Source organism: Ailuropoda melanoleuca, chromosome X (genome assembly GCF_002007445.2).
Source record: "Ailuropoda melanoleuca isolate Jingjing chromosome X, ASM200744v2, whole genome shotgun sequence".
Lineage (NCBI taxonomy): Eukaryota > Metazoa > Chordata > Mammalia > Carnivora > Ursidae > Ailuropoda > Ailuropoda melanoleuca.
Genome location: NC_048238.1, coordinates 107,637,835 through 107,650,573, shown reverse-complemented (window position 1 = coordinate 107,650,573; position 12,739 = coordinate 107,637,835). Strand labels below are relative to the sequence as shown.

The window sequence follows — 12,739 nt, the reverse complement described above, 5'->3', positions numbered from 1 at the left end:
AAGGGGATGGTGAGTGTACACGTGGGAGGAGTTGCTATTTTACATGGGGTGGTTGCCCAACACTGTCGTTCTTTGCAACAAAGCTTTTACAATTCCTCTCGGGGGCATTCACTATCCACAAGAGAAAACCACTATTATTTTGAACCAATAGCCACGTTCATTTCCTTGACTGACCACTTTTTCATCACCCATGGCTCTGAGTCACCGTCTTGGATGAGTTTTCAAAAGCTAACGCCACATTCAAAGATTTAGCACCCATCACTAAACGCCAGCCGAAGAAGCTCACACACGTGTGACGGCATTCTGCAAACTGATCTCCCAATAGGCTTTGCACAACAGCGTCCCTCTGTCACCGTAGCATGGCCCTCATTGGGGTGGATTTAAAAACACAGCATTTTTCGAGTTGCTTCCTATATGTAAACAGATATTTCTCTAGTGCTAGGAAATGGCAGGGTCTCCTGTTTCCTTTACACATCCTCCCCTACGATCTTGTTTCAATCACGTCAAATCCATGCTTGGGCAATAGGCGGGGTTTAATCTATATCTGAGCAGTGTACGTCCGTATGTGTACAGCGTGTGTACACACATCCGCACCCATCCTTAAAGCAGGTTTACGAGCAGCTCTAACTTGCTTAGGAAACTCTTGCATCAGGTAGTGAGGCAAGTGAAACTTTCACTTAGCCAGTGCTGGTAGTAATCTACATCTCCAGTGAGAGCAGGAGAGATGAATGAGGTGTGTCTAGCGGACTTGCTATTATTAGCAGAGTCCTGGCAACTCACACTGTAGGTGCTGATCGTGCGCAGAGAGGGAGTCTGAAGGAGCCCCCTGCCTGCCCTGGGCTTCCATGGAGGGGTACAGTTGTACGCTCCCTGAAGCTGCTAAAAAAGAAGCAAAAAGCCACAAGGCTCTTCTGAAATATTTTCCTCAACTACGTGAAATGCACATGTGGGAATACGGTTTTGGGAGAAGGGGAACAGTCAAATATTAGGGGGTGATGAGGACAGGGAGACGGACACCGAGGAAAAGATTTCAGAACTTCTATAGTTACAGCTGTTCTGCATGCCCTTCACCACCAATCCCATCGTGGATTTAAATTACCACGGAGCATGAGGGCATATTGATGCGCAGAGTATATAAACACTTGTGTGTATAAAAAACTGGGATATAATGACATGTAATCTCCCCCCATGCTGTAAATTCTACAAATGGAAGCACTTCCCTGTGGGAGAATGGTTTACCTTTTTTTTTTCTTTTTTTAATGTGGGCTTTCGAGAAAACTGCTGTTGGTCTCGGCAAAAGCTTTAATAAAGCCGAAACTCCTTACTTCCTGTTTCAGTTCCTGGCCAAAGGGAGTCATTTCCATAGTTCTCCGTTCCCCCTCCCACAATAGTAGTCAACTAAATAATAACTTATGACCCCAGGCTCCTGACTATGAACATATTTTTTGGTTGATGGAGGGCTGATTTACTGCTCGAAGCCTGGTGCGTAGTTACCATGGGGGCATGCCTCATTTCCCTAGAAATCAAAATAGCCCTACTGTGCTTATGTCTGTGGCTGATAAAAATACATTCAGAAAGAATTTTTATGTCTATGCAATGAACTCAGAAAACGAAGCTAGAATAATAGCGTTATGTGTCATGCCTAAAATACTAGATGTTTGAATAATGTGAAAGGAACCGTATGAAAGCAAAATGTTTAAAAATGTAAGAAACAATCAAGGGTGGATAAAGCCGCAAGGGAACAGCCGGATGCTCAGAGGAACCCTATGTGAGCTGAGATTTACATAAAAGTCCACTGAGAGGGATTAGCCAGATCTAATCAGGAAGGATTTGATATGTCTATTTCTCTGCAAACAGTTTTAAAAGGGTGGTTTATAGTCCCTCCTTAACTCTAACCTTTACCTTTCTAGAACAAAAGAATCCTTTTGAGCATTTTCTTAGTTCCATCTATACTGCACTGCTCTCCTCTTAATGTCAAAAGGGGGGCCAAAATCTTCAGCAGTGTGATGCTTTGGGTGTCCCGGCACACACAGCCACTTCTTCCCTTCTTTTGTCTCCTGCAAGCCACAAACGCTGTATTTCCTTCCACTGAGAGAAGCGGCCCCTCTCCTTGGCTGCCTCTACCTACCAGACACTGTTCACAACACAGTCTCTGCTTTCTTCCCGTCATGCCCTTAGCAAGTGTTGCTCTGCTCTCTTGAATGGCTTCACCTGCACCGCTCACCCGGGGACTCCTGCGGAGGGAGGGCGAGCCCACTCCAAGCAGGTGCTCTTTCCTTCGTCTGTGCCTCGTGGGATGCCGCACACACTTTCCTCCACATTATTCGCAGAGCCTGTCTATTCTCTAGTGCAACGAGGGGTCCGTTTTCTTAGGAGAGCATGAGGACCTTCAGGGTCGACGCTGTACCTTACCCATGTCCCCACCAACTGAGACCGGAACAATTCGTGTTCGTCAAAAGAATACACGTGCTTGAATTTCTAGCAGATCAGCTATGTGATGCTGAGTGTTCGACAGCCTTCTGAAAGACTGCTGAGCGGTAACATTAAAATATAATTCTAGCTGTAACTCCTGTGTACCAAAAAATGGGTGGGACCGTGTGAATGGATGAAAGAGTTGCCTGTTCTCGTCTAAGCAGCACATGCTAAGAAGCACAGAGTTAGAAAGTAAGACAGTACTTTACCAAGTACTGGATAAAGAAGCATTTTATGAATGCTGTTGCTTAAACAGTGGCCTCACTTCCTTTAAAGTGGTTTGATCAAGAAAGGTGCTCATGCTGTTGAAAACATCAGTGATGCTAATGAGACAAACCAATGTGCTTGGAGTTTTGAAGAAACTCTTCCTTATTGATATAAAATTACCATAAATGAAGTTGGCCTAATTGTCCAAGTGCCTGCAAACTTGCTGGTTCATTCTGGAAACGTATGATGCCATACTCTAAGAAAACACACTGCTACACAAAGTTAGCGAATATGACTTTAAAAAGCAACCACAGATTTGAAAGTGAACGTGTGTGTCCTAAGAGGTGACAAGAAAGAAGCAGAGGGTCCAAGGTGGAGAGAATTATCTGGCACCTCAGGGTTCTGGGCAGTCTACTCTCTGGGTCTCCGTCGCCTTGTCTGAGACCGCCTAGATGACGCCACTCCTATTACCAAAGAAAAGGGAGATGTCCAGAAATTTGTGCTGTGCTGATGACTGCTGGAACCTTCCGCATCCAATTATAGCTACCCGACAACATAGCGCTGTCTTTCCTTTTACTACCCTTAAAATGGCCAGAGCCGACCAGAGACGGCTTAGACTTTCACGGCGTGGGGGGCGCACGGGGCTGGGCGCCTCACTGTCAGGAAATGAGTGGTCACAGATCTCACTCCGAGGGACCTAACTCTAAAATGTCCATTCCCCTCGCTGTGGACTACCCCTCAGGATAGTTCCAATCCATAAAAATCATTTAGAGTGTGAAACCGTGAAAGACACACGGGACATATTTTATCGTTTCAGAATTGGGGGATTTCTTTCTACGGTTGACTTTCTAATTCAGCTGCTCATTTCAAATATTCTTATTAGGGATGGGATGTAAGGTATGAGGCCCTAGGTTTCTCAAACTACCAGGCTCCCGTGCGCTCATTGTATTCCCCATGGACCTAAGCATCCAATTGTTCGTTTCATGAAGCACCGTGCCAGGTAAGGCTGTCCTCTGGCCAAACAGGCCTTCTTTGAGGCTGCACTATTCCAAGTGTACAGGGCGCTCCAGGAAAGGCATGTGACACGTATGCCGAGCCTCTGTGGTGCTGGGGCCTTTTATTCCTAAAGGAGATGATCCCACGGCACCGGTGTTTGGCAGAACACAGTGCAGAATCCCTTGCCCTCTCAGCCCGAGAAGATGCGGTGATTCCAATGATCCTCCGCCCAGCTGGGCTGCGCACTGGACCAAGAGCATCACAAGAGACACAGACTCCGACTGCAAACTTACTTTGCTGGTAAGGAGTCATTTAAATGACCCACCCCAGTGTTCCGGGAGCCACACTGACCTTCTATCTAACTTATCTCTTTAAGACTCTAGTGATGTGGCTTCTTGGCCCTCATTTCCCAAGTACACGAGGCAGAAATGATAGAAGAAGACATTGCGTGTGTGTGTGTGTGCATACACACGCGTGTGTGTGAGCATGTGTGTGAAAAAATGTTTATTACATATGCAATGTTTATAATGTATGTGCTTGTATGTATCCATATCAAACTTGAACATCAAATATTTCCTGAAATAATTACAAAACAGGCTTCAACCTTCAGCTTTTTCCAAGAGCTGGAAGAACCATACCAGTAGCGTAGCTGAGGTCTGTAGTGAGGAAGGAACACGTCCCATTTCATACCACAAGCTAGCGTTAGATTAAGGACTAGATCCCAGGTCTACAGGACAGCGGACTCGATGAAGAGTCACAGTGACGAGTTAGGCTCTTCAATGCTATTTGACTCCACTGAGCACATTGCTTTCATCTGGATAAGCCCTGAGGTCCCTAAGTCACCATTTCTGAGCCTCGGTTTCCCACCTGACCGTTCACTGCTTGCCACCTCAGCACCAGTGGCTCCAACAAACAGTCTTTGAAGTCCTGGCACGAATGTCCTCCCCCCGCCTTCTCCAAGAGCGCTAACTGGAAGCGCTTTCTGTCCTTAGAGCTTCCCTCGTACTTGATCTGTTTCCTACTTAACAGACATCTCTCTCTATCTTGTATTTAGTTCTTTACAAACTGATTTTATCTCTCCTACTGGACTCTAAACTCCTCGAGGGTAAGACCTGTGTCAGGTTTATTTTTAATTCCCTCAGCATCTATCACAGTTCCTGGAATGCTGTAGCTTCTCAATAAATATTCATTGGACAAATAAATGAATAATGCACAAACACTGTGGTTAGGACAATCTTCATGGCTATTTGTCATTTTCAATCATGAAACCACCGTATCTGAAGACGGACTGTTTCGTAAATAAAGCTGTAATTTCCTAAGCAGAGTGGATTCTAATCCTGATTTGTGAAAGACAACAACTACGTTGTTTAACGTTGCTGAAGTAGAAAAGCAAGGAAGGGTGTTATGCTTGACAACTGCGCTCTCGCTCGCTCTCCCTCACTCTCTCCGCCCTCCCTCTCCCTCTCTCTCTCTCTTTTGGTAACAGATGTCAACCTCGGTTAGATTCAACTCAACTTATTAGTGCATGGCTTTTAGCCAAAAGCAATTCACATTTGCAGAAGTGTACTATCACATATGTCTTAATAACAGAAATGTGTTTTTAAAAAAATGTATGTGATAAGTCACATATGGTAGAAGAAATCTGTACATCTCTCAGGCCTTGTTGTCACAATGAAAGCTTGAAGATAATTGCTGCAGAACATTAACATACAAGTGAAAGTCTCTCTGACACATTAAGGAGCCACAGTTTGAACATACTAATCAAGCTTTGATACCGGCACGGCTCCAACAGACTGAGAAATACACCAGCATCTCTTGTCCTGATCACTGATCTTAAGAACATTCAATTTTGATTCTTACCCTCAGAGGTAATATTTAATGTTTCAAGGTAAAATCGTTCGTGTATCCAGATACATTATGTGCTTACATTCACTAAGCATATATTTAATTTCTCCTTTATATGGAGTGTAATTAATGTGTACCACAGTCTCCCTATGGTGATGAAAGAGGCTTACAACCATGAAGGTATTAAAAATAAATTGCACAAGTGGCTGAGAAATAGGAGAGAGGAGGCAAACCTTTAGAGAGGAAAACAGGCAAACTAAACAGATATTGTGAGTCATTTACCATCGCTCTAATGGAAAGTTAGATCTTGGGAAGTGACAGAATTTTAGAATGTGCATATGCCTCTTGCAAGCTCTCCATCCACACGCAACTTGGAAGACTAGCAGTAAGGCTCTGGCTCTGTGTTCACTGGTTTCCAAGGCATCACTGCCCTGTCAATGGATCTCATATCCATAATGACTTCAAAGATGGTAAATTCGGAGTGGTCTCTTCGCTCTGAATTGAGAACAGGGTGGTACATCGGCCCCAGAAAGTCCAGAACACAGGAAAAGTGCTCTGGCAATGCCGGCTCAACGTTTTAAAGGACAAAAGAGAGAGGTGGGGTAATAGTTTAATCCTTACAGTCAGGGAAAAGCTCACCTTCGTGCCTTTTTCTACCTGACCAACCGGAGCAGGGGTCGGCAAATGTTTTCTGTAATGGTCCAGGTAGTTAATAGTTTCAGTTTTGTGGTTTGTACAGTCTCTGTCATAACTAATCTCTGCCACCGGAGCACAAAGGGAGCCACAGACAATATGGAAACAAATGAGTGTCGCTGTGTGCCAATATAGCTTTTTTTATAGACACTGAAATTTGAATTTCATATAATTTTCACATGTCACAAAAGATTCTTTTGATTTCTTTTCCCCAACCATTTGCCAAACTCTGCACCAGAGGATGACATCCAATCACACATATGATCCTCTGCACCAATCTGTGTTCAGGCTTTAGTTGTAAATGCCACCAGACCTCGACTTTTCCAGCAAGACTGTACACGCTGTCCATTGTATGCTCAATCAAATGTTCATTCTGACATGCAAGAGCAAGCCGGTACCTGGTCAGAGGCAGAGCAACGTGGGAGCATTTTACACACGCTGTGAGTCAAGACTAGGAGGATAATGGATGACTTGATCAATTACAACACATGGCCCCTTCCGGTCGGACACTCTAGTGTGGGGCCACCGGTCTCGTTAAGCCTCCAGGCCAGATTCCTGGAAGGACTGTTCTCTGGGATGTGTCCAATTTGTTTACTCATTCATTCATTCATTCATTCATTCAGGGAAACATATATTTGGGGTCTCAGTGCACCACGTGTAACTGAAATTCGCAGTCAGACATCAGAAACCCAAAGAGGACCACCCTACGTAAAACTTCAAAAAACTCTGCTTCTGCAGTGAGACACACAAATGCACACCGAGAATAGTACCTTATTCAATAAGAAGACAATTCTAAACATCTACCAGTTGATCGTGACTGAGGCTTATTACTAAGCAGATTTTCAAATCTATTTAAAAGTAAAAAGTGCCTATTCTATTACTAATCCTTTGGTTCTTCTAGTTTTCCTGTTTTCTCTTACGATATTCCTTAAAGTGCTAGACATTACAGTCTGCACTGTGAATTAACCAGAGCTCATAAAAAATATAATTATCCGTAGGGTCAAACCTTTACAAGGAACAGAGAGAAAACTGGTCCCACTTCCAGGCCGCTAGAGTCTGATTTCACACAGCCCCCCACAATACCAATGGGCTGTCTTGCGCATGCCAAGATGGAGCCCGGGACTTACTTCCTATCAGGAGGGCTTGAACTTGGAGATGTTTGTCCCACTGAGGGCCTGGGTTTACACTCCTCCAGCCCTTGCCCCATCCCTTGTGACCTGGGGCACGCATCTGCACACGGCTGGACTGGAGGGAAGGGTGCAATCGGACCAGGGCAAAGATCACTAATGGCCCACCCAGGGACCGGCAGTCCTGGCCTTGGCCTCATTAGCACCATCCTCTAATCCTGCCACAGGCGTGCGGTAGAGAAGCCTTCAGGGCACAGGCAGAAAAGAAATCAGGCTGCAGAGATGATTTCAACCCCAATCAAACAACCAGACAAAAACTCAGCTACAGGAAATACTCCCATAGGATGACTATAGCATAATATATCTCCAGACTACAGACACTCCTTCAGAGGCTACAAAAGCTGATAAGGAATATTCTGCGGCCTATGGAAAATTAAATTTAAAAACAAAGTACACAGAACCTTTTGGAAAAAATGAATTGGAGCTTGGATTTAATGGTGACTTGGAAAAGCAGCCTTCTTGTCATTGGTATGAGCTGATCCATTCTTCCAGAAACTATTAAAAATCAGTACACTCCCCACTTTGGCATTTGGTCCCCACTACGATGGATGTCGGCTATCATAAATGAACAGGCGTTCCTAGAGATGTGATATTGCGAGGCCTAGGATAACCCAGCAAAGAGAGCAGGACTTCCCTACACCTCATGGCTGGTGGGCCTGGGCCGCATAACACTGCAATCAGATGTCACAAACCCAAATGACAAGACAAACATCCTTCTTAATTTGAAAGTCTCCTTTCTGGAAGAGATAGGATGCCTAAAATGTACTATAGCTAAAAGAGTGCTATGCTGCTTGTTTATAATTTAAGAGGGTCCCATAAAATGCCTTGGAAATAGCTCTCTGTTAGCTAGAGAAACCTCTGGTTAAATGTATTTTTATGAGCTTTTCATTAACAGAGTAGCAAGGCCTTGATGCCAAGGTGCCAAACCTCCCCACGTGGCTGGAAATCACTTGGCACATTTTCAGTCATTTCAGTCTCTGTCATAGGTCCAAGGTTTGCAATTAAAAATATAATCTTTTTAGCATGTGCAAGACCCAAAGGCTTGAAGTACCATGCATTGAATAGGATTATAATAGTATTTGGCAGCTCTTCACGGATGGCACATATTAATTTATGTAAACCGGGCACAACTTGGGGTCCTCATCAGGACCACAGGCAAAAATCAAATCAAAATAAAACCTGATCCCTGCCCAATTGGAGATTTGGGTTTGGGGTTTTGGTGGTTCCCCCCACCCCTTGTTTGTTTTTGGTTTTTGATCGTCATAAACAGAGACACACTCAAAATTCAAGGTCTCTTGCGACACACACACACACACACACACACAGAGTCCATTCAAATTAAAATATCCAACTAATAAAAAAATAACTTACTTCACAGGATTATTCTTAGGTTTTGCCTTTTCAACAGCCTGTAAACAGAAGAAAAAAATGCAATTAGACAACATTAGCAGGCATAATCTTCGCAACTGGTTACCAAAACAATAAGCAATATGGAATGCTCTTCCAAAACATAAGGACGTAACTGAAGCCGGCTGCTTGCGATAAACAGACAGGAGACACAGAGCAATTTTCTTCTCCCACGGCACACGGTTACCTGTCCAAGTGCAGCTTTCAGACACAGACACTCATTCCTCTCTGCCTTGTACTCAGATCTTAGCCCCTGGGTGGGGAGGCATGAGCGCGGGGGTGGGGGGTGGGGGTGGTCATGGGCACATCCAGGACTTGTAGATTTGTGGAGGGGACCCGTGAACCCTGCGTGACTCCGGGCACCTGGCTGCACCTGCATGGTGAGAGCAAGGCCAAAGTAGCCATTTCTAAAATCATTTTTATTAGCGGACACAACAAAAGGCCAAGGGATGACTGACCGCTCAGATCCATCTCCTCCCGTGGAACCTTTAAGAAAACACACACCAAATCATCGAAACGAGGAAATCTCTGGGCCTCTCGGCCTGTGTCGCCTTAGACATGGAGCCTGGTTCCAGTTTATTGCTGAACCCATTGATCTGTGCCCAGCCCATTTATCATTCATGAAAAGAGCTAGTGATCTTCACAGTATATTAGAAGAAACAACTCAGATCATCTGTCAACAGCCCTCTTATTTCTGTTTCCCTCTCCACAGGGATTGCATCTCCTTCGATTCTTCTGGAATTAAAATGTTGCTAAGCAACACAGCTGGGGGCGCTGATGGCAGAATGGCTACAGTCTATCAAACTGTTTAAGCACCTGGAGGGTTTTAGTGATGATTTTTTTCATACTTCTGTAGCATAATTATGTAATCAGAACCAAACTTGGACTCCCCTAGACTTTTGCAGACTATAGAAATAACATTTAATATGGGGAGTGTTGAGCAGCGGTTTGGCAATCTCCGGGATCTTCAGACCCTTTTAAGAAGTATCCGTTCGGAGACCTTTATATTTGTGAATCCTGGAGGTGGGCGATGGCAGCTACTTAGAACATTGGACTTGGCATTCTGCGTGACCGGTGTGGAAGTAAGTACCCCGGACCCCTCTCTGCACAGCAACAGCTCAACACACTGTGGAGCCATTTTTTAAAATAAATCGAACACTTCTCAAGTTTAGAGATTAGCACTGGAAATGCAAGTACTTCTCTATTAAGTCTCGGGTTCTGTTGCTAGGTAAATTCCCATTAATATTTGGGCACTTTCTTTGGCTCTCAGTGGCAAAAATCATCTCACCATCTGTGACTGAGGTTGAATTTTGGCAAGCGGTGAGACAGCAAGCAAGCAAGAGCAGGAGGTAACAGGTGAAAAAGATAAGATAAGCAATATGTGTGTGGCCGGCCCAAGTCACGTCTCACAGGTAGTTAGGATATGAAAGTCTATCCCTGAGCAGGTCTGGCCCTGGAAGGGATGCGGGAAGAAACAGGCAGATACTGGTGAGGAGTGGGGGCTGGACCCAGTCTGCGCACCCGCGCACACCTATACCTTCCTTCTCTACCACCCTTTCTCCCTTAGTCCTGGCTGCTTTGGGATGGCGTATGGCAGTGCACTGAAGACATGTCCCTGTGGAAATCACACGAGCCCACGTTCCCCTGTGCCTTACAATCCAAACGAGTCTGTTCCTGAAGACTTAGGTTATCATAAAATCATGAGCACGGTGTTCGAGGGGTTTCCTTTGAAAGCACATTGAATGTGATAGCAGGAGCATGCCACTGGTGGAAGACAGGGAGGGAGAAAGCACAGTGACATTGCTTAACCCAGCTTTGATTCGGTGACACGGTTTTTGAAAATGTCTCCTCTTCTCTGTGCTTCAGGACTGTCAATTAGACCCGGTTAGTTTTCTCTGATCAGGAGGAACATAATCATGTTCAAGGCCAGTTTCTTTGAAACCTGTGTCTTTTCATACAGCCATCATAGGAAAATAACTTCATTCAAATTAATGTTTTCTGGGCTGCTTGGCTATTGATCGAAAATGTCTCTGCTGAGAGGTTTTCTTTTCTTTGGAAATTAACTCGGGATCATTCCAGAGTGCCAATAGCTCCAGTCACACGTGCTCACACCATCCTTCTGTGTGCTCACCACCTTTCATCTCTGAGCTGAATGGTCCCAGGGAGTCTCCGCCAGACCCAAGAAAGAGCTCGCAATTTGTGTTCTTTGCTCCCGCTATAATGCGACACTGTGTTCCGCCCGCTATAAAGAATTATTCAACTCAGAGACTTTGAAGGAAAGTTAAGTGAATTTTTCGTGGGAAAACTATATATGTCTTTAAGGTCTAAGGAGCAAAAGGTCTAAGGACCAAAAATGCAAGAAGAACATTCCTCTTTGGAGATAACAGGACATGAAAACACCAGTCCCAAGTTCTGAAATGTGCAAAAGGACGGGAATCAAAATGAAATGATCTCGTGTAATTCATCACACATTAAGAGGGTTGCATATTGGGATTACAGCTCATTTTGAGTTTAAAAACATACATTAAGGAGGGCACGTATTGCACGGAGCACTGGGTGTTATACGCAAACAATGGATCATGGAACATTACATCAAAAACTAGGGATGCACTGTATGGTGACTAACATAACATAATAAAAATAATTATAAAGAAACCAAAAAAAATATACATTAAAGTAATTTAAACGGATTGGGAGATGGAGGCTAGATAGGTAACTCTCCTGCTGCTTTAATTTGCAATATCTATACGCTTTCAAAACCTATATTCTACTTATTTTGTGCCACGTTTCCCTAACATGATACTTATCTTGCCATTAAGGAGCTCTAGTATAAGAAAAGATGGTATGATAAATTAAAATGTTGGAAAATAGGTTCCACTGTGGTGCGGTGAGAGGCTGTGGACCACAGCGGAAAGAGCGGTGAGGGAAAAATCCAGAAACCTGGGTTCGGCTCCAGCTTCGCCACTTACAATCATCAGGACGTTAGCAAGGTGGCGGATGCTTCTGAGTCTGTTTCCTCATTTTAAAAATGAAGTTGATCATTCCTGTCCCATCTATATCAAGGGTGGCTGGGAGTAGCCAACATCCACGGCGGGGCTCTAGAAACCATCGCGCGCTATGCAAATGCAGTGCGTGTGGACCATGCCTGCTTTCGGGCTTCAGGGCACACATTTGCACGGCCAGAGAGTTTACGGGTTTGCTGACTTGGGCACCAGGTCGCGGTATCGAACCCGTGCAGTTATCCCAACAAGGGTTACAGGAGCCACTCTGTCCCTCTCTCCACATCAGTAGCAGTTCTGGGCTAAGTAGAATGCTTCTGTTTGGACAGGAGGTCTGGATGCGCATAGATCCTAACCTGCCTGGGCCAGCAGGAGAGACCCCTGTACCTTCCCACAGACCTCCGCCCTGAACCTTCTTGGGGGCTGGTGCTAGTGGCCGAGAGGCCAGGACCCCTGGGGCGCCATGGGGGCACGAGTGTAGGTGCATATGCTCAAGTCTCTCCCTCCCTCCCCCCCTCCCCCTCCCCCTAGGAAACCTCCCTCCTTTCCACGTGATTCCTCCATCAGCGGTCCCCCCTTTCACACCTCACCCTAGGAAAGGGTGCTTTGCTTTTTCACTAACATTTGACGCTGGGATTGAGAAGCCCTGAGGTGAGCCTCCTCTGTCATATGGCATCTTGAAAAATTATATGTCCAGGGAGAAGGCACTTCTCTCATTCCAAGGAGTGTTTATGAACTGATTCTTCTCTCATTACAAGCATTGTGCTATTCATGGCATCCTGCTAAGCAGCAAATTTATCTCCTCAGGAGAGATGGTGTGGCTGAGGACATGCTCATAGTTGCTCACTCATTAAATCTATCTTCCTAAAAATAAGAAGGACCTTGTCTTTCTGTTATGCAGTGACTCAGGGACCAAACTGAATTGTGTGAACC

The 12,739-nt window shown here is 44.9% G+C and overlaps 1 protein-coding gene across 8 annotated transcripts in view; it reads right to left on the bottom strand.

The window, feature by feature from the left end:
- AFF2 (AF4/FMR2 family member 2) overlaps window positions 1–12,739 on the bottom strand; it is a 444,617-nt gene that overhangs the window by 77,719 nt on the left and 354,159 nt on the right. For all 8 annotated transcript variants that reach the window (XM_034648984.1, XM_034648986.1, XM_034648985.1 and 5 more), the window contains one exon: window positions 8,772–8,809. In XM_034648984.1, coding sequence (XP_034504875.1) covers window positions 8,772–8,809 — 38 coding nt within the window. The remainder of the gene's footprint in view (window positions 1–8,771; window positions 8,810–12,739) is intronic.